The sequence below is a fragment of the Asterias rubens genome, chromosome 9 (assembly GCF_902459465.1).
Source record: "Asterias rubens chromosome 9, eAstRub1.3, whole genome shotgun sequence".
Taxonomy (NCBI): Eukaryota; Metazoa; Echinodermata; class Asteroidea; order Forcipulatida; family Asteriidae; genus Asterias; species Asterias rubens.
Genome location: NC_047070.1, coordinates 16,676,686 through 16,699,770, shown reverse-complemented (window position 1 = coordinate 16,699,770; position 23,085 = coordinate 16,676,686). Strand labels below are relative to the sequence as shown.

General features: G+C 36.4%; 1 protein-coding gene across 3 annotated transcripts in view; it reads right to left on the bottom strand.

Annotated features, from left to right (window-relative positions):
• Window positions 1–22,728, bottom strand: part of LOC117294488 (bifunctional UDP-N-acetylglucosamine 2-epimerase/N-acetylmannosamine kinase-like) — a 37,472-nt gene extending 14,744 nt beyond the window's left edge. For 2 of the 3 annotated variants that reach the window (XM_033776915.1, XM_033776916.1), the window contains exon 1: window positions 3,528–3,826. In XM_033776915.1, the coding sequence (XP_033632806.1) occupies window positions 3,528–3,596 (69 nt within the window). In that variant the 5' untranslated portion in view covers window positions 3,597–3,826. Of the gene's footprint in view, window positions 1–3,527; window positions 3,827–22,695 lie in introns of those variants that run through there. The other variant, XM_033776917.1, reaches the window with a different exon arrangement.
• Window positions 22,729–23,085: the final 357 nt, after the last annotated feature.

The following is a 23,085-nucleotide window of genomic DNA, read 5'->3' as shown; positions in this document are numbered from 1 at the left end:
CTACATACAACTAAAATGGATTATAACAAAAAATCTAATATAGGCCTACAACACATAAAACGTCAGTGAACAAACTATAGTTTCTGGAGAACTCTTTGTTTGTAGTTGAATTTAGAAATTTCCATTCGTGAGTATCAAGGTGTCAACAAATATTATAACTAATAAAAACCTGAACAAAATTGCGGGTCAATAGCCGCCAATTTCTGCAGCAACAAAATAATTTTTTCTTTTTAATTCACATACATGTAAACAAAATCATCAAGAGCAAACCTTGTAGAATGCTCAAGATAACACATAGGGCTTTCTTTAAAAACCGAGATAAATACCAACTAGAAACCATTTTAAAGACCTTGTTTTGCTCAATTCAGCATGCTTCGGTTAAATAACAAATTGGGGCCCCCAGAAAACCCCCTAGATATGAACTAGGGGGGAATCCTGATACAACCCTGCTAAGACACCAACAATAGTTTTGTTTACATAGAATACCATAGAGCTGCTAAGCCAAGAGCCGAGGTAAATATTTGTGTCATCTGTTGCCAAGCAACAAGTATCCACCGTCAGTGAGTTGGTTGACTGTGTTATTTCCTTTTTTTGTAGGAGGAAGGCATTCAACTGTCTTCATTTTATTTCAATATAAAACTTACTGTATGAAAAGATTGCAATGCAATATGTCAGGTTTGTGTTTGTCCAAACAGAAAGAGTTTCTCAATTTAGATTTCCCTGTTCCTTAGAACACGCCTGCCTTTTAGATTTTTCCTGCACTGATTTCAACAGATATTTTGCCACAAGGAAATAAAATGCGAATAGGACACAATAGTTTTGTAATGTGAACATGAAGGTATACATAGACTCCATGATGTATAAAACAACTTTTTCTTTTCAACCACTCATGTTTGTACAACCCCCATTCAGCGCAATTTGATTAATAGGCTACGTAGGCATGTACAATGTTGTACAAGGCATGTGTTTCACTGTAAAATTGTTTATCACACAACTATACTAGAATAAATATGGCTTGGGTGTCAAGATTTGCTGTCTAAATGAGGCCCTATACTTTCTTGGCATAGACTTCGCATATTGTGTTTTTATTAGCTGTTGTTAATTTTTTTTTTTTTTTTTGAGGGGTGTTTAAAAAACATTATTTTTAAGGTTTTGCAAACAACATAAAGTGGTCCCAGAGTGACACACAAGCAGACGGCACTTTAGTTTGCATCTGTGCTGTGCAGATGTGCTGACAAGACACCACTGTCCATGTAAATGCCTCAGTTATTGGTTCATAGCTCTTTACCACACCCGAATGGCCATCTCATATTTAAGCACTGTGTTTGCAAGGTATCTGAGCTACATTTTGCAATATGAGATGGTGTTGTAGTACTGTACAATGTTAAACCGATGATTAACTACGTATGTGTACATAGCTCTTAGTTGGTTCCGGAACCATTTGATAAGGACAGAATGTATGCAGATATTCACATACAATAAATGTGTAGCCCCTGTAGACTTTGAGTCATTTTCACATTCATTACCCATGGCACAGACAGGTACAGGCCCTGATCCGGGCTTGAAGTCATAGAGCTGCTTTAAAGCACAAAATATTGCTTACAAAAACGTTTTCTGCTTAGCAAAAATATGCAGGATACCGGTGGTAAATACTACATAATGTACAAGCAGTGACCTTACTCTGGTAACCTTATTCTGGTACAGACCCAGTAACTGGGCGCAATATTATTTTGTTCTATTTTGACATTATCGGTCAGCTAGTATGACCGATAATGTCAACATTTTGAAAAAAGGAATACAACGCCCCAGTTACTGGGTCTAATTCTGGCAAGCATAATTTGGTTGTGATATAAGCCACTTTTCAGCTCTATGAAACTGGGCCCTGATGGGGCACATCCATCCATGACAAATATGACAGAACAACCAACACAGCTGTGAACAGTAAATGTAAGACCATTTGGTTTCTACATATTAATTGTAGCCTTTTTTTATTTCATTCAATGTCATGGTCGATATGGTGACAATGTGCACATTGGCCTACGATGTACAGTGCACAGGTCTTGGTCTTTAGCCCTACAATTTGTTCGTACTTCCAGTTAAAATACCTGTGACAACTCATCAAAGTTCAAAGTGTGTAAAAAAGAACATCCTCACAGACCTGAGTGACACCGAGAATTTACAGAGAGTCAAAAAAAGATCATGAAATAGGCCTAAACCTCTGAAAAGAGTCGACACAGAGACATTTATGTGTTGTACAGGGCTTAACATCGTAGTGTACCAATGTTTGATGTATTCACGACCAGTAATAAATAATGATGATACCAATTCATAATGGCTCTCAAGGCTGAATAATCAACCACCACTGACCTTATGTTTTGGCTCTGTACTGGTTTAATGGCAGGATTTTCTGACACAGAGAAAAATCTAAATGAAATAGCTGTGGATGATTTTTGAATATAATTATTGTTACCGGGTAATTCATTTAGGGCCTATATGTAACTAAAAATCCGACAGCGCAAGCAGATGAATAGCAGATAATGAGCGTTTAGTTTTACTCTTATTATAGATGCTGGGAGGACAACCCCAAAATGGAAAATATGTGACGTCCGATTCAGACTAGAGCAGTTTCTGTATCACAGAAAAATGTAAGCGTTCAGACAAACGTAAAGGTAGACACCCTGTAAACCAGGGCATCATACGCTGCTTTCCCAAACAATTGACATTTGTACTGGTTGGATGGTATGACTGCGTCAACTTTTTCTAGAGAAAAAATACAGTACCCATACTCGGTCTGGGTACTTGTAATGTAAGCATTGGTTTTTGTTGATGTACAGTTGTATTATGCTTACAATTTGGAAGTAAAATAAAAAGGAGTGCCATCAAAGGCAAATGCAAAGTTGTAAGGTGAATACTTTGTCTACATAACTCAGTAACTGGGGTGCTGTATTCCTTTTTTCTAAATTTTTGTCATTATCGGTCAGTCTGTGGCGCTATACATGTTCCTTTTTTTCAAAATGTTGACATTATCGGTCAGTCTGTGGCGCAATACATGTTCCTTTTTTTCCAAATGTTGACATTATCGGTCAGTCTGGGGCGCTGTACATGTACCTTTTTTCAAAATTTTGACATTATCGGTCAGTAACTGGGGTGCTGATTTTTTAAATAAGGAATATAGCACCCCAGTTACCGGGTCTAGTACATGTTAGCAAACTACAGTAGTTGTGATATTAACGTAAACCCTCCTGCCGATGACGAAGGGTTACGTAAAAAACTGCCATTTTCACACAAACGCTCTACTAACTAAGGTGTATAAACTATTATAGGTTCTCAAGAAGAGCCAAAAGCCTCCATGTTAAAAAATACAAAGTTATATTCAAAACTAATTACTAATTGTATTGATGTGGTCGTGGAGAAAGACATTTTGAAACAATAATGAAAGACAGAAATGACTTGCAGAACCGAACACACTATTGACAGTAAAATATGGTATAACTCGCGGTTTAAAAACAACTGAATTGTGATCTTACATCGTGAGGATCTTTCTTATGCCTACTGCTGACACGACTGCCTTCCAATGACCCACCAAACACTGGCATTATCGTCCGTCAAATCTGCACACAACCCGGGCAGGCAAACCACTCGAACCGCTGCTCACAAAGACCGATGGATAATTAGGGAATGATGATGGTCTACACCACGAATACAAGTTCACAGTTTGGACTGCGTACCATCGAGTTCCGTCAGATAAACTGTCCATTTATGAATTATGGAACCGGATTTTGTATCAGAATTTCCCCATCACACATTCACGTATTGCGATGCTGGGTGTGTAGGCAGGCTAGGTCATTCGCCGCATGTGTCTATGCGGCCGGCGCGTACACACACACGCACGCACACCGGTAGTAGCAGTCCGCATGCGCATCTTATTTACCACCTTGTTCCCATGGGTGAATCCGTGCATAATGACTTGCTCGATTGGACTGGCCATGGCGGTGGGAACGCCCCCAAATTGTTTCTGTGGTATAACCATGGCAAACATTGCCATCTATAAAATCCACCAAAAAAGTTTCCTGCTATTTAAGGATTCCCTATTTAATCGATTAAAAAGCACTTACCAGTGCCAACTTTGATGTATAGAAACAATTGCCCCCCCCCCCGAAGAAAGACAGAATGACTCAATCCCCACAGGCCGTGTCCGGGATTCGAACCGGGGTCACACACCATTAGTCACCGATACAATTGGAATGAAAACCATCAGAATTAGGTTTTTAGGCACACTTAAAGTTCAAATAAAGGGCTTTCAAAGGTGAAGGATTTAATCCATCCCAAATTCAAGTTGACTTTGAAGGTCTGGCCGGCTGGGATATCAAGTATAAAATAGCACAGCTGGTTTGTTTTAGTGAATTATTCATATTAAGACCGTCAGAAGTTGAATAGTTCAAACAGCTGTTCAACAAAATTACATTAGTATACTTTTTGACATCACAAACAATGGTAGCTCTCAAATTAATTATCTTCATCCGTTTTCATAAATAAAATAGCCATTCGAGGAAAGCGTCGCATGGGCAAAGATCTGAAAGTACGAATCAATAATTGCATTAAGTGGGTTTATTGTGTCAAACAGCAGGGACAAATTTCATATGACTTGTTGTAAGCATAAAAAGGTGCTTAGCACAGGACAAACCTTGCTAAACAGAGACTGATTATCAGCCAAAATTCTGTAAAGTTTACATTAATGCTACAATGGTACGTAACTTATTTTTTGCTAAGCGAAGCAAAGAAATTTGCTAAGCATTTTTTTCCTGCTTAAAAAATATGAAATTTGGCCACGGTGCCAAACAGTGTACGGTGTCAGTGTAGATTCTACACCCTTCCGCCATATTTTCAGAATAGAGTCAGTTTCAGAATGAAGTTCAGGTTTAAGGTTTGAATTCGGACATGGTGTTTTTATGATACATTTGCCATGGGGTCGATTCAGCACGTTGCTCGAGTTCACGTGGGAACAAGGCAGTCTCGCGTGCGTCTTGCGCGCGCCTTGCGCGACCCCATACAATTAGTCAGGCGCGACTCACGACTGCTTTTCCACGTGAATAAATCATACTTAGACGACAGGGATACGCACTGCATATCCGCAGGGGTGGGTGCGGCGTTCGCGTGCGTGCAGCTATGTTACCCTATGGTGTACTTGACCCCCTTTTTATGGCGGGGCGGGAGGGGCAATACTATGGTTGCTGGCGAAGGGGGGGGGGGGGGTGGACTGGATTAGGTTGCTGAATCTGTGACGTTTGCGAAACTCACCGTTGTTTATGAGTGCAATGGTGCAAATATTTTCATGAGTTGAAGGATGGATAGTTCTATTCAACGAGTCCATCTCAACGCCCAGTTGCCACTCTGTCAAGCTTTCAATAGGAAGTTTTCTAAGTCGATTAAAACAATGATCCGAAACTTTTTTTCAGAATGGCAACTATCAAGTGCAGAAGAGACTTGCAGGGGAGCGGGGGGGGGGGGGGTGGGGGGGGGGGGAGAGGGGGTACAAAATATCCGGGAGACAGAATCTCCTGCCACACCAGACAAGCTCCTGGTGATAGTTGACACTCTTTGAAAAGCAAGGGTTTTTTTCCACAAAATGTGTGAATAGGTATTAAATTTTGAACGATTTCTCTTACCCAACATGCTGTTTTATGAACCCTATTAGTACTTTCAAACAATTATTATTAGGCGGCCAGTTTGCCCCAAAAAAGTATGGCCTATCCAAAAACACACACTCAGAATTCATCAAGCAAACAAGAAAGTGCACACTGCAAGCTGTATGCTCAATTATATTACCAGCACTGGTTACCAAACGACCTGCTTGCTACTTACACAAAATTTAGCAGGAAACCAGTAAACCAGCCAGAGCGATGGTTTAGAGATGTAGTTATTAATAGTTCATCATGTGACGATCGGGAGGATATTTGCATAACGCATTCTAAATTAGCCAATCAGTAAAAGGGTTTTCACAACTGCTGACCAATGGCAAGCCCTGAAACGGTTACCCTAAAATTTTGGCAGACGACATTCACCACTTTACTCGTATCCCTTCGCACCAAAGGGAATGGGTTTATTTTATTTTAATTTCAAAGTAAAAATTAAAACAAACATAAAATGTATCCTCCTTAATCCATATTGAGAATACTTTACAAGCATTATATAAGTTTTATTGAACAAAAAGTGAATTTTGAAGACATTTTCAGTGACCGCGCAAGGATATAAATCAAGTGAACCGCCCCTTGTGGAAAAAAAAGCAAAAGTGACTCCGCTTTTTCAGTAGCAGTGAAATTTTAACGCAGAACTGACTAAAGCTAAACTTATGTAAAAGAAATTCTCATGAATTTCCTTTTGTCAGATCATGTTTCCGTTTTTATTCTTATACATTGACCGGAAAAGTGTCCAAGTGGAGCTGCTGTCTTTTTCAGCTCAGCGGAGGACAATATTTCCGGGAAATCTTCCAATGAAGTCATTGACCGGGAAACGTTTGCAAGTGGAGCTGGTTTCTTTTTCATCTTTACGGAGGACAATATATTCAAGAAAACTTCCTTTGCAGTCATTTCTCTTTGGACCAAGCTTACCGTGAAGTGTTGGGCGTGCAGGCTTATAATATGAACAACAGCGGACAGTTTCGGTGAGTTTTCAAAGCGTTGTAAACTGCGAGTGAATTACAAAAATGCCCGAGAGTATTGGAAGAAATTTGGGGTATGTATGCCTAGTAGTAATGTATTATTTTTTAAACTAGGCCCTATATCATGTATGTGCCTATGCTGTAATTACTCGGCACAAAAAAAATGTTTCCCGACCCCTTGGGTCTGTCTTTAGCCTTATTCAATAACGTTTAATACCAAATTGTGCATTTTTAAACAATTTAAACCGTGTCAGTTTGATGATATCAAAATACTAGTGGTCTAGACATGTAAATAGCTAAAGTTAATCCGATTCAAAACAGAACTTGAGTGCCGTAGTAGTAGGAGGCACTACAATAGAAATTGTATAACTTTTAACTATTGTGCGAAACACCTGCCTCGTTGACACTGAATAGAGTTCACGACCCAAGAATGTGTGAATGCGTCTCTTCAGCAACAGGGATGGTTGGAAAAGTACATTCATTCAAGAGGCTGAGACTGAAAGAGGACATTAAGAAACCTCTTAATATTCGCCTCAACATTTACTCTGATTGAGTGGAAATAAACTGAACTGAACTGAATTAAACTGTGATATGAAAAACTATGAGACTTTACAGTTTGAAATGGTGCTAACATAAAAAAAAAACATCAACAACAAGTACAGAACATCAAACATTAACGAACAAAAACAAACAACAGACCACAAACTGCTCAACAACTCAACAAAATAAATAGGTTTGATCAATATCACAAGTTTTTAAACCAATTAGGCCTAATATAAAATTTAGTGTATTAGGTTTTTTTTTTACAGGAATGATAGATTTAGATGGATAAAGTGGAACTCTTTGAGTGAATGGAAGTATGTGTGATATACACTTGTGTGAAAATATTCTTATCATTCTGTATGTTGTTTCTATTGGCATAATTGAGGATTGTTTATCCTCTGCATTGACTGTATGCCAAGCCCTTAATGATGACAATGCATATGTGTTGTGGTTTAACACCCACTGTGATTGCACTCTTTGTCTTGGCTCTTATTTTCTGTTGGCCTTTTTGAGGAACCCTTTAATCCTCATAACAAAATTGGTCATTACAAATAATCTCCACTTATGGTGGAGCTGTTGTCATGTTAAACTTTGTGGTCTCCCAGAATATGTGTTTACTAAAGGCTGCTGTATGGAGAAACACAAAAACAATTGGATTGGATGTATTATTTTGGTTTGTGGTAACACCATGCCAACTAGGTAGATTATTTTCCTTTGAGAACTTGTCCTGCTTTTATGCTTTACTCAATTAAACTGAAATAAGGTCATAGAGATATAATCTCACTTGTGTTAGGATTATGTTAAACTTGATACAAATGTGTTATTCTCTCCCTGCCTATGTTGACTCATCTGAGGAATTCTTAATCTTCGTAACTAGTCAACAAAATAATATCATATTATTTCGACCTGTTGTGGTGTTTACAAACTGTTAGGTGATTTGATGACAATCTTTCAAAGCATATAATACCCAAAGGCCTATGGACCAATCATGACTTGTATTAATGCCTATAGACCTATTTTTACTTGTTAACAAACTTTTAGGTGATTTGATTACAAATTAGTGATGTCATAGAGATATAATCTAACTGGTGTCATGGTTTTAAGAAATCATGGTTCATGGGTTACATGTTTTAATCTTCGAATCAAGTGTCTGATCTCTTCCTGCCTTCTAACTGACTCATCTGAGGAATTCATTGGATGGAACTGCTGTATTGTAAATTAATACGGTCATGCGATATCAATGTCGATGATTTTTTTTAAATACTTGTAGCATGTCACTGTATGCTAGTCTCTTCCTGCCTTATTGGCTCATCTGAGGAATCCTCAATCCTCATAATTGGTCAAAACAATATATCAGCTAAATTGATTAGGGTCATAGATGTATAATCTCACTTGTGAGTAGGGTTCTGAGAAATCATGGTTTATGAGTTGTAGGTTTTAATTTTTGTATCAAGTGTCTCTGATCTCTTCCTGCTATTGGCTCATTTGAGGAATCCTTAATCCTCATAATTGGTCTACAAATAATCTCTCAATGGATAGGGCTGTTTTTATGTTGACCTTTGTGTTATCCCTAGAAGGTTTGTTTGTTAATAAATAACAATTAAATTGAAATTTAGTAAGGTCATGAGATGTAATCTGACTTGTGTTAGGGTTCTGAGAAATCATTGTTGATGAGTTTTAAGTTATAATCTTTGTATTTATCTGATCTCTTCTGCCTATGTCGGCTTGTCTAAGGAATCCCAATACTTCCTCCTAATAGATGGAGCTGTCGTCATGTTAAAAACTTTGAGGTAAATTTAAGTAGGGTCTTCGAAATAAAATCTCACTTGTGTTTAATTTCTGAGAAATCTTGAGTTGTAGGTTATAATCATTGTACACATGTGTATGCTGATCTCTTCCTGCCTATATTGGCTCATCTGAGGAATTCTTAATCCTCACATTAGGGTTGATGTGTCAAATTATTGGTCTTAAGATGTGCACCTTAAGATCATTAATTTTACAGATCTTTATGTATTTTAAGGCATGATATGTGAACCCATCTGTACTATTTATTAGGCCTTATGGACTGTGTATTCATATGGACCCAAATTGTCTATGTAAAGGCCTATATGCCCCCTTGAATCTAAAAGGTTAAGGCCATGTTTTTTTTAACCATATTTTATTGTTATGGTGTAATAATATTGAGTTTACTGTTCATCTTCTGTCTTATCTGGCACTTTCTTAGGCTACTTGGGGATTTATTATCCTCAATGCTGTTGGCATGGACCTTAGTCATTGGTATGTATAAGTCAACGTACTTCTTTTGGGGAATTATATGGTCCTCATAATGTTGCCAAATGTCAATCTACATACCGTTCTCGGTTTTTAGAAGTTCACAAAGCTCACCTGGGGGGAACTTCTCATTGGGGGCAGGAACCCCAGTTCCTTCTCAGTAACTAAACAATATTAGTTTTCTTCCCGTAAAGGTAATAAAGGTATTTATACCGACTTGAATATAATTCATGTATTCGTAACCATAGCGCATGTGGTAACCGTGGTGATAGTTTTATGCTTGGAAAATTAACTTGGTATTAGTTTTCATCCTTGGTTTTTTTTTTTCAAAGTTGGCTTATTGAGGAATTCTTAGTCCTCGGTGTTTCAGCCAATATCATGAACCTCTTATTCCTCAAAAGGGGGCAACTTTTTATACCATCTCATATGCGCCATTTTAAGGCAGGGTACTAATTTGGTAATAGCCAAAGTCAAGTATCCCCACTTGGTATACAAATATCTGTAAGTAATTTTGAAAGGATGTGAGTTAAAGTTTAAAATGATAGATGAATTGATGAATGAAAGTGATGATAGAGGAATTAGGCCTTTTAAAACCCAATTATTATTAAATAGATGTAGGTTAAAAATAAAACAACTTGTAACAATCATCAAACATAAACAACTTGAACAAAAACACTGCAGTCAAATAATTATGTATAACAAACAAATAAACAGACCACCATTTCACACAAAGCACCATTTCTTAGGGACTGAGACTTCTGCGATTCAAACATTTTCAAGGACTACTTCTTAATTTGCAATGCCAAGACAATTAAAGACTTCAAGATATTTTCTCAGGAATTGGACATCCAAAAGCCACCTGTGAATATTATTGGATTCACTGCAAACTAACAAGTGTGGCGCGGATTGTGCCAAACTCTTTGGAACATGTGAATCTACAATTATGGCTACACACAGGATTGTTTGAAACACTATGGAGTTGTGAGTTCTTCTGCCCAAGAACAATGTCTGTTAATTTGGACTCTACAAACGATGTCATACTGTGCTTTCATAATCAATTGAGTATAAGAAATATGCTTATTTTTTCGCCCTTCACTGATGAACAAATAATTATCAGTACTTTTTCATTGTATTAACATTTGAAAATGAGGGATGTATGGCGTATGGCAATCTGTTACTAATTTAATATTTTGGTAAACTCATGGAAGTGAAAAGGACCATTTTTAAAACCCTTTCAAGGCAATACATTTTGGTTTCCATGAAACAAAAAACTTTTATATAAAATGACATTTTAAGGATAAAACGCCTCAAGTTGTGCCAGCAACTGACAATGTTACAGTGAAAAGTCAAGATCAAATATGGAAAGTCAATGTGAACTAAGTACACTCAAGACAGTTATGACAAGTCACCAGGGAGGAAAACCATCACCAACTTTGTCAAGATATGTGCCAGCAAATAACACGTGTCTATGGAAATGTCTATGGAAATGTCTATGGAAATGTCTGTGGAAATGTCTGTGGAATTGTCTTTGGAACTGTCTATGGAAAACAAGAGTGCTGTTGTGCCAGCATACAATATTATGACAGTGAACAATGTTTCAGTGGATTGGCATTTAATGAACAAAGAAGTCGGGACAAACATCATCACTGACTTGTGCCAAGAGCAAGAAACATTAAACATTAAGGAGAGAACCGTGACTGATACAAACAACACACAATGCAACATTCACAAACAATGGACACTCAGTCAAACAAAAAACCCACAAAACATGTCAACATCATTAAAATAGAACAATCACATGTTAAATAACTGTTTACTTCAATGTTCATTTAATTAACCGTTTTGTAAATTACAAATTTTAAATGAAAGAATGATGAAGAATGAAGTGATTGAAACAGTGTGGGGGTATTGGTACCTTCCAATACCGAGTGTTTGAGTACTGATGCAAGTAATGGGCCATCCCTCTTATTCTCATATGTAGTGGGTCACTGACCCCCCCCCCCCTCTCCAACCCCCCCCCCCACACTTTCTATTTTTCTGGTGGATCATCTATCCCAATTGTTTTTCTATTTAAACTGGTGACCATCTCATATTCTTCTCGATGGGTCATTTCGCTCACTTTCTCTTCCATGTTAACTCAACGTTATCAACTTTGAACTGGTGCGTGTGTGGAATTGGCACAATGACCCCTCTTTACTATGTATTAAGGCCCCAACTTCTCATAAAAGGACACATTGCAGGAAGCACACCCAATGGTGGACCTGAAAAAAGTTGGTTCAACTATATCAAAGCACTTCTGCCAAGAGGCTGTCGTGGCAGCAGGACATCTAACAAACAACAGGGACCTATGGGGACACATGTTAGTTAGTTAGTTGGGAAGCCATCTCCGAGACCTACCTCGGGAGGACGGGTTTAATAAATTAATGAAGGCCTATGGACCGAACTTTACTATGTATTAAGGCATCCATATAAGCTTTTAATAAAAAGTTGAAAAGATATCTTTTCAGTATTTATTAAAGGCCTATATGAACCCGTCTTTACTTGTATTAAAGGCCTATATGGACCCATCTATGTGTACCCATCTTTTAAGACCTATGGACCTGTAGGCTATGTACTATGTATTAAGATCTTTCCCATCTTTTAAGGCCTATAGACCCATCTTTACTATAAATATTAAGATCTATAGACCCATATTTTAAGGCCTATAAATGGACCCATCTTCACTATGTGTAGGCCTACATTAAGGCCTAATGGACCCATCTTTTATGAGGCGTATTATGGACCCATCTTTACTATGTATTAAGGTATATGGACCCATCTTGTAAGGCATATGGACCCATCTTTACCATGTATAGGTCTACATTAAGGCCTACGGACCCATCTTTTAAGGCATATTATGGACCCATCTTTACAATTGTGTTAAGGCCTTTATATGGACCCATATCCTTTAGGGCGTAAATATGGACCCATCTTTACCACGTATAAAAGATCTATGGACCAATCATTTAAGGCCTATGGACCCATTACTATGTATAAAGGCCTATATGGACCCATCTTTACCATATATTAAGATCTATGGACCCATCTTTTAAGGCCTATTATATGGACCCATCTTTACCATGTATATAAAGGCCTATATGTACCCATTCTTAGGGCATATGGACCCATCTTTACCATGTATTAAGATCTAAAGACCCATCTTTTAAGGCATGGACCCTTCTTTACTTTATTTTGTATTAAGACATATGGACCCATCTTTACTATGTATTAAGGCCTATTTGGACCTATCTTTTAAGGCAAGCACCAATCTTTACTATGTATTAGGGCATTATGTACTCATCCTTTAGGGCATATTATGAACCCATCTTTACCATCTGTTAAGATATAAAGACCCATCGTTTAAGGTATGGACCCATCTTTACCATGTATTAAGATCTATGGACCAATCCTTTAAGGCCTATGGACCCATCCTCTAAGGCCTATATGGACTCATCTTTACCATGTATTAAGATCTATGGACCAATTCTTTAAGGTCTATGGACCCATCTTTACTATGTATTAAGGCCTATTTGGACCTATCTTTTAAGACAAGCACCAATCTTTACTATGTATTAGGGCATTATGTACTCATCCTTTAGGGCATATTATGAACCCATTTTTACCATCTGTTAAGATATAAAGACCCATCGTTTAAGGTATGGACCCATCTTTACCATGTATTAAGATCTATGGACCAATCCTTTAAGGCCTATGGACCCATCCTCTAAGGCCTATATGGACTCATCTTTACCATGTATTAAGATCTATGGACCAATCCTTTAAGGTCTATGGACCCATCTTTACTATGTATTAAGGCCTATATGGACCCATCTTTTGAAGCATGGACCCATCTTTACCATGTATTTAGAACTATGGACCCATCTTTTAAGGCATATGGACCCATCTTTACCATGTATAGGTCTACATTAAGGCCTACGGACCCATCTTTTAAGGCATATTATGGACCCATCTTTACAATTGTGTTAAGGCCTTTATATGGACCCATATCCTTTAGGGCGTAAATATGGACCCATCTTTACCACGTATAAAAGATCTATGGACCAATCATTTAAGGCCTATGGACCCATTACTATGTATAAAGGCCTATATGGACCCATCTTTACCATATATTAAGATCTATGGACCCATCTTTTAAGGCCTATTATATGGACCCATCTTTACCATGTATATAAAGGCCTATATGTACCCATTCTTAGGGCATATGGACCCATCTTTACCATGTATTAAGATCTAAAGACCCATCTTTTAAGGCATGGACCCTTCTTCACTTTATTTTGTATTAAGACATATGGACCCATCTTTACTATGTATTAAGGCCTATTTGGACCTATCTTTTAAGGCAAGCACCAATCTTTACTATGTATTAGGGCATTATGTACTCATCCTTTAGGGCATATTATGAACCCATTTTTACCATCTGTTAAGATATAAAGACCCATCGTTTAAGGTATGGACCCATCTCTACCATGTATTAAGATCTATGGACCAATCCTTTAAGGCCTATGGACCCATCCTCTAAGGCCTATGGTCCCATCTTTACCATGTATTAAGGCCTACATATGGACCCATCTTTTGAAGCATGGACCCATCTTTACCATGTATTGAGATCTATGGACCAATCCTTTAAGGCCTATGGACCCATCCTCTAAGGCCTATGGTCCCATCTTTACCATGTATTAAGGCCTACATATGGACCCATCTTTTGAGGCATGGACTCATCTTTACCATGTATTAAGATCTATGGACCAATCCTTTAAGGTCTATGGACCCATCTTTACTATGTATTAAGGCCTATATGGACCCATCTTTTGAAGCATGGACCCATCTTTACCATGTATTTAGAACTATGGACCCATCTTTTAAGGCATATGGACCCATATTTACTGTATTAAGGCCCAAAATTCTCAAATAAGGACACATTTTTGCAGGAAGCACACCCAACCTGAAAAAGGTGGTTCAACGATTTTAAGCACTTCTGCCAAGAGGCTGTCGTGGCAGCAGGACAGTTAACAAACAACAGAGACCTATGGAGATGCTTAGTTGTTAGTCGAGAAGCCATCTTCCAGGGCCTACCTCGGGAGGACGGCTCTAATAAATTAATGAAGGCGTATGGACCCAACTTTACTATGTATTAAGGCATCCATATAACCTTTTAATAAAGAATTGAAAAGATATCTTTTCAATAATTATTTATTAAAGGCCTTCATGGACCCATATTTATCATTGTGTATGTCTAAAGATGTAAAATAAATAAATAAATAGATGTTCTGATAAAATAATGGTGATTATAGTAGCATAGTGGTTGAAATGCATTGAGCAAGTTGTGGCTAAAATGAGAACTTCATTCTTTGTTGGCCGAAACTCCAAATTCTCCAACTGTTGTTGTAATGTCGGTTTAATCTTGATGTCCATGTGTAACCATGGTGATAGTATTACTGAAAAACTAACGTGGTGCTAGTTTCCTTGTTCTTTCCATTGGCTTATTTTGAGGAATTCTTAGTTTTCAGTGTCACAAAGCCGATATCATAAATTTCTTATTCGTCAAAAAGTGAGGCCACTTTGTAAACCATGCCTTGTGCCATCTCTTCAAAGGCATGGCATACTTTTGGTAATTGCCAAAGACCAATATCCTCACTTGGAGTAAAAATCACTGTGAGTTGTAGAAAGGATGTGAGTGAAAGTTTAAAATGATTGATGGGTCGATGAATGAAAGTGATAATAGAGGAATTAGGACTTTTAAAACTAATAATTTGTAAATAAATGTTGGTTAAAAATAAAAACATCTTGTAACAATCATGAAACATATACAACTTAAACAAAAACACCGCAGTCATACATTTATTATGTACAATCAAACTGACCAATCAAAGCACAATTTTGTAGGGACTGAGACTTCTTCGCGATTCAAACATTTTCAAGGACTATACTTTTTCATTTGACAGTGTCTTCAAAACTAGCCATGCCAAGGCAATTAAAGACTTCAAGATTTTTCCCCAGGATTACAAGTCCAAGAAGCCACCTCCAAGATCATCTGCACTGTACACAAAAATGGAGTGACATGATTGTGACAATATTCTTTTGGAACATGTGAATTGTTTGAACTATATATAGTTGAGATCTCAATATGCCAAAGAACAATGTCTGATGATTTTCGACTCTAAAAACAATGTTATACTGTGCATTCATAGTTAATTGAGTAGTAGTGATCCAATTTATTTGTTTGCCTTTTATACAAATATCAGTACTTTGTCATAATCTTATTTAATATTTTGGTAGTGGACATTAAAGACCCAATTTTCAAAACCCTTTTGTGGCAAGATGCTTTCCAGTGGAAACAGCTTATAATATATTATAGTATAATGACATTTTAAGGGTGAAAAAGCCTCGAGTTGTCAGATTTGTGTCAGCAACTGACATTGTTACAGTGAACATTCAAGATGGAAAGACAATTTGAACAAAACAAACGCAAAGCCTTTGACAAGTCACCAACAAGGAAAAAACATCATCAAGTATCAAGATATGTGCCAGCAAAGTGAAATGTGTCTATGGAAATGTCTATGGAAAAAGGGAGGATCAGTATTGGAAGTCAACACATGTACTCAACTGCTTCATGGAATTTGATAAAGCGTGCTTTTGTGCCAGCACAAAATGTTCTGTGGATTGACAATAAAGGAACAAAGAAGCCAGGAAAAACACTATCAATGACTTGTGCCAAGAGCAAGTAAACAATAAACATTGAGGAGAGAACAGTGACTGTTACTAAACAACACATTGCAACATTCACAAACAATGGACACTCAGTCAAACAAAACAAAACATGTCAACATTGTTAAATACAACAATTACATGTTATTTAAATAAATTAATCATAGGCCTACTTGTAACCAATTTTAAAGGATGGATGATGAATGAAGTGATGGAAATAGTGTGTGGAGTTTCTTATAAAACGTATGACAGGGTCATCTTTCTTATACTGTGAAATGGTGGATCATCTATCTTGGATGCTTCTCTTTAACTGAAGGGGTCATCCTGTTCATTTACTTCTCTAACTGGTGGCCAACTTTGAACTCATCCCTTCCTTTCAACGAATCGCTGTATGTGGAACTGGCTTCTCTTTAGTCAACATCACCAATCTCTTTTGAACCTCATAAACTATTTTACTTGTCCAACTTCTTAAGTTCTTAACAACTTTAAAAACAAACTGGTGGATGAGTAGTAATGAGTGTTAAAGCTGTGAAAGTACAGTGAATGAATATGAAGAGGTAAAATTTTGGTTAACAATTAATTTAATAAAATTAATCAGGTTTAAAAAAAATCATACAGTACGACAAACATAGATACACAAAACAAAAAAACGAACACAGCAAAATTACATTTAGACCATCAAACACTATAATTAAACAAATGTTCATCTGTTCAGATAACAAGAGAACTCAGTGAAACAAGATTGCCCATCAAAGCTCTTGTATGACTCAAGAAACAGTTAGGCTGCTTACCAACTCTTAACTGTGTGCTGCAAGTTTATTGTTTTGGAATAACAGTCTCAACTCAGTCTCAACTCACTGGAATGTGAAATAAATCTTCTCTCTATTTCCATGGAAATGAAAGACCCGATCTTTCGAAAGGACATAAATACTATAAAGATATTGCTAAAAATCAAGATTTGAAATGTGAATAGGATGGATTTAGGCATATGATAAATGACAACAGGTGGAACTTGCTATGTGCGTTGTTAAGAATCAGTAAGTTTCCCTTGTGGTTAATAACTTGATTACCAATACACTGTAATACACTTGGTTATTATTATTGTTCAAGAACAAAGAGGATGTAACTGCATAAAGCAGTTGTTTGCTCTCCTATGATCATTTCTACCTTCCTGTGATAAGCAAGGTTCAAGTTTTTCTTGGTGAATGTGGTTAACATGCATTGATAACAATTACACTGTAAAACACTTGGTGAATATTTTGTATTTTTAGAAAAAAGAAGATTTAACTGCATAAAGCAGTTGTTTTCTCACTATAATCATTTCCACCTCCCTATACTTGCTGTATGTGGTTTACGATATGCATTATTGACTATCCACTCAGGTTGGATAGCGCCCTCATAAGACACAACACCCTTTTTTAATGTTTTGCTGGGAGCAATTTGGAGTATGGTGTCTATAAATTTATTTGATTTGTCAAGTTTGTCTATTATTTTATTTGAAGAGATCTTCAAATCAAAATTTATATTGACAGTGTTGAACTTTGAAATGAATTTAAACAAAATTGGAAAACAAATACACTAAAACAGTTCTACCACCAAGTTGCTGAGGATAAGATGAAGAAGAAAGATTACACTCAAGAGGTAATAAGATGATTTTCCCTTTTTTTTACCACCATATTGCCCTGTTTTACATCAAACTACTTTTATTCAAGACTCAATTGATGTAGGCCTGTACTCAATGAAACTAAGTTTAGCCAGACACAAGATTATCTTGTTTGAGGCCTAATACATAGTATTATTAATTATTTTCCTCAGATTAAAGGCCTATGGCCTACCTCTAAAAACAAAACAAAACAACTTCTAGTTGCTTCAAGATTACACTTACTTCATCTTGGCAGGCTATATGGTAATTAGCTTTTAATCTGTATTTTAAGGAAATAATTTTTTCAATGGATGACAAGTCTGACCAATATTTCTGGGTAATATGAGTTTGAAATAGGCTTAATGGCTATATACCCAATAAGATACGTTTCCAATAGATGATGAGCTTAACACTATGAAAATTGTCTTCTAAATAGATTTTGAAGTAGGCCTACATTTAAATGTTATTAACAATTTCAAAAAAGACAAAAAATGAGGGCCTAAAAGTAGATGTTATAAACGATAAGTCTAACAACTACAAAACATTTCTTTTAATTATTATGAGTTTGAAGTGGATGACAAGTCTAACCCCATGTTCCAGGTAATATAAATTTCAAGTAGGCTTATAGTGACTCTTTTTCAAAGTGACATGTACTTTCCTTGAAGTAGGCCTACACTTAAATGTTATTCACAATTTAAATCATAAATAAATAAATGAATACATTAAATAAAACTAGATTTTCTTTCAGTTTATATAAAATTAAAGTAGGCCTAATTGCTATTTTTCAAAATCTCTTCCATGTCTTCTCTGATGTAGGTCTATAAATTAGGCAGGTAGGCCTTTACTGAAGCAAAACAAATCAATATTCCAATGTCTATGAAAGGCATGTACATTTTTTAGATAGTGTATTTTAATATGTAGGCTTAATGAATAAGATTACCTATCAACACTCTTAGCAGGATGATATCTATCATTCAATATGCCCTCTCCAATCACAAAAGAAAAATACAAGTCTTCTATATTTGCAAAACTGACCAGTTTACAACCTTTAGAAGTTCTATTTCAGAGCACTTTTTTGGCAATGGTGAGGAAGAGCCGGCTGTGTGGGGAAATGGAGGAGGCCGGTTAAAAAAAAAAAAAAAAATCAGGGTGAATTACACTTTTTTTCGTAGAAAATGTGTAAACCTTTTTTTATTTAAAGTTTTACATGCTTTCCTTTTCACATAATGGACCTAACCTGTTTAACCTTAATACACATTAATATACCAACAATATCTTTTCATAATCTAATGTTTTATCTTTACTTTTCAGGTTCTGAATTTGTTGTCCATGAAACAATGTGAAAGAAATCTTCTCTCTATTGCCATGGAAATGATAGACAGCTGATCCTTCCAAAGGACATAAGTACTCTAAAGATATTGCTCAAAATCAAGATTTGAAATCTGCATAGGATGGACTTAGGCCTATTAAAAAAAATTACGAACAAACTGCATAAAGCAGTTGTTTGTTCTTCTGTAAACATTTCTACCTTCCTGGGATAAGCAAGGTCCAAGTTTTTCTTGGTGTATGTGGTTTACATGCATAGATAACAATAACACTGTAATACACTTGGTGAATATTTTTTATTTGAAGAAAAATAAGGATGTAACTGCATTAAGCAGTTGTTTTCCCCCCTGTGATCATTTGTACCTCCCTTGATACTTGCTGTATGTGGTTTACATGCATTATTGACTGGCAACTTATAGAGCTGTGAATAGCGCCCTCTATAGACACAACAAACCTTTTTTTTATGTGTTGCTGAGGGCAATAGGAGAATGCTGTTTAAACTTCTTTGATTTGTCAAGTTTGTCTATTATTTAAATTAAAGATATTATTTTCAAATCAAATTTACATTGCCAGTGTTGAATTTTGAAATCAATTCAAACAATATTGGAAATAAAAAACAACCGTTCTACCACCAAGTTACTGAGGATAAGATGAAGAGCAAGATAACATTAATGAGGTAATTATACGGTTTTCCGTTTAAAAAAACACCATAACTCCATTTTTTTGCAGCAAACTACTTGTATTCAAGACTCAATTGATGTAGGCCCGTACAACCATGTACATTAGTTTAGCCTAGATACAAGATTATCTTGTTTGAGGCCTAATACATAGTATTATTAATTTTCCTCAGATTAAAGGCCTGTGGCCTACCTGTGAAAACAAGAAACTACTTTTAGTTGATTCTAGATTACACTTACTTCATGTGTGCAGGGCTATATGGTAATTAGCTATTAATCTATATTTTAAGGAAATAATGTTTTCAATGGATGACAAGTCAAACCCACACGTCTAGGTAACATGAGTTTGGAATAGGCTTAGTGGCTACCCCCCCCCCTCCTCCCCCCACTGAAATGTCACGCCCTTGTCTGTCTACATTTAAGTGTTAGTGAACAAAATTAAATGAAGAAATAAATGAAGGCCTAAAATAAGAACAATTTTCCAATAGATGATGAGCTTAAAACTGTAAAAACTGTCTTCTAATTAAATGATTTGGGGGCAAAATGCCATGCCATTTCCCTTGAAGTAGGCCTACATTTAAATGTTATTCACAATTGCAGAAAAGACAACAAATGGGGGCCTAAAAGTAGATGTTATAAATTATAAGTCTAACACCAAAAATATTTCTTCTAATTAATGTGAATTTGAAGTAGACGACAAGTCTAACCCCATGTTCCAGGTAATATGTAAGGAGTATTGTGAATTGTTTTTGTTTTTCAAAGTGACATGGCTTTTCCTTGAAGTAGGCCTACATTTATCTGTAATTGAAATCATAACAAAAGATATAAATACATTAAATAAAATGAGATTTCATTTCAATTAGATGATAAGTCTTATAATTTTTTTAAGTTTATATAAATTAAAAGTAGGCCTAACTGCTATTTTTTCAAAATTCCATTCCATGTCTTTCTTGATGTTGGTCTATAAAAAGGCAACTTTTAATCAGAGTTGGCCAAAAACCATTGCCAAATGTGTAGGCCTAAAATAAGATAATTTTCCCATGAATGATTTTAAAACCAAAAATAGTTTCTGTAGAATTAATATGATGATATTTGTTTAGGCCTAATAATGGGATTATCTTCCCCATAAATAAATGATCTAAATACCTGAAAGCTGTTTGTAAGTAGAATGCAATTACCTACTACTGGTTCATAATTTAAAGATGACACATTTACTGAAGCAAAAACTTATAGTCCAATCTCTATGAAAGGCTTGTAATTTTGTTTAGAAAGTGTATTCTAATGATTAGGCTGAATGAATAAGATTAAGTTCAACATTCTTAGCAAGATGTTTTTTATCATTCAATATGCCCTCTCCAATCACAAAAGAAAAATACAAGTCTTCTATATTATTTGCAGAACTGACCAATTTACAACCTTTAGAAGTTCTATTTCAACTCACATTTCTGGCAATGGTGAGGAAGAGCCGGCTGTGAGGGGAAATGGAGGAGGCCGGTTAAAAAAAAATCAGGTTGAATCGCAATTTTTTTTCGTAGAAAATGTATAAACCTTTACATATTCTACAGTTTTACATGCTTTCCTTTTTACAGAATGAGACCTAACTTGTTTCTTAATACACATGAATATACAAAACATTTCCTTTAAGAATCTAATGTTTTATCTTTACAGGTTATGAATATGTGTTTCTAAAACAATATTGGAAATAAAAACTACCACCAAGTTGCTGAGGATAAGATGAAGAAGCAAGATTACACTCATAAGGTAATTAGATGGTTTTCCTTTTAAAAAAAAATACCATCATATTTCCATTGTTTCTGCAGCAAACAACTTTTATTCAAGACTCAATTGATGTAGGCCTGTACATCAATGTTACTTAGTTTAGCTTAGATACAAGATTATCTTGTTTGAGGCCTCACACATAGTATTATTAATTTTCTGCTGACATACAGATCCTTGTCATTTGATTGGTGGAACTTACTTGACATTCACTATTACTCCCATCCGCAGCCTTTTATTCTTATCTGAAAGCACACAAATTCGTCAGAACAAGGGTGTTGTTTCTTTCATCATCTTCTCGCAACTTCGATGACCAATTAAGCCCAAATTTTCACAGGCTAGTTATTTTATGCTTATGATGGGATACACCAAGTGAGAACACTGGTCTTTGTGCAATTACCAAAGTTGTACAGGGCCTTTAACCCAGCCCACCACCTCACTCACTCTACATTACACCTGACCGACGGTTGTCTACAGAACATGTGGGCGGGTTCTGGGCTTAAATGTCGGTATAAGGCAAATGGGTTCAGACGGCGAAATGAAAAGAACGCAGGCAAGCAAGCCGACAAGAAAACTTCACAGTACGAGCTACCGATATGCCTTTTGCTTTACTACTTGTGCATGGGTCGATTTCACAAAGAGTTAGGACTAATCCTAGCCCTGGCAGCCTTACACTTTTGTATTATCTTATCTGTGTACAGAGGAAGAGTCCTATAGGATAACTTTCCGTATGACGCCACCACTTTTTCACTCATTTTTACAAAAAGGGATATATCAATGAGGTAAATTAGATACTATATTATTTCATATCGAATGAAAAAGTGGTGGCGCCATGCGGAAACTTTTCCGTCCTATATAGGGCTAGGACTAGTCCCCTAGTCCTAAGGACTAGTCCAAAGAGATATAAAAACGCATGGCTAGTCCTAAGTAACTCTGAGTCGCCCTAACTCAAGATAAGATTAGTCCCAACTCTTCATGAAATCCACCCCTGGTCATATCAAAAGTATAATAAAGAAGCAACAACAACCTTTGGTTACCTGTATGTAGGTCTGCAACAATCCGTACGCAGTTCTTGTTGTGATTCCTCTTGATATGTCTGCTGAAAGTTCGAAGAAAATATAAAACTCAGACCCCTGGCAGATATCAAAAAATTATGCCTTTCCCATAACAGAGACTCTTCGGTAAAACGCCATGCCAGGAAGTCACAAATTTTGTTTCCCGTGTTACTGTTGACGCAATCATCCTTGATTTAATTATTTCCACTTCATTTCACTTTAAACTCTGAAAGCTCTTGATGACAGGGCTTTGTACTATGCTCGCTGATCAAAGCTATGGCATATGTACGTGTTGATGGGGGTGGGGGGATATTGCAATCGACTTAGCAGTGGATCGATCGGTCTCCCAAGAACTAAAACGCTAGTATGTTG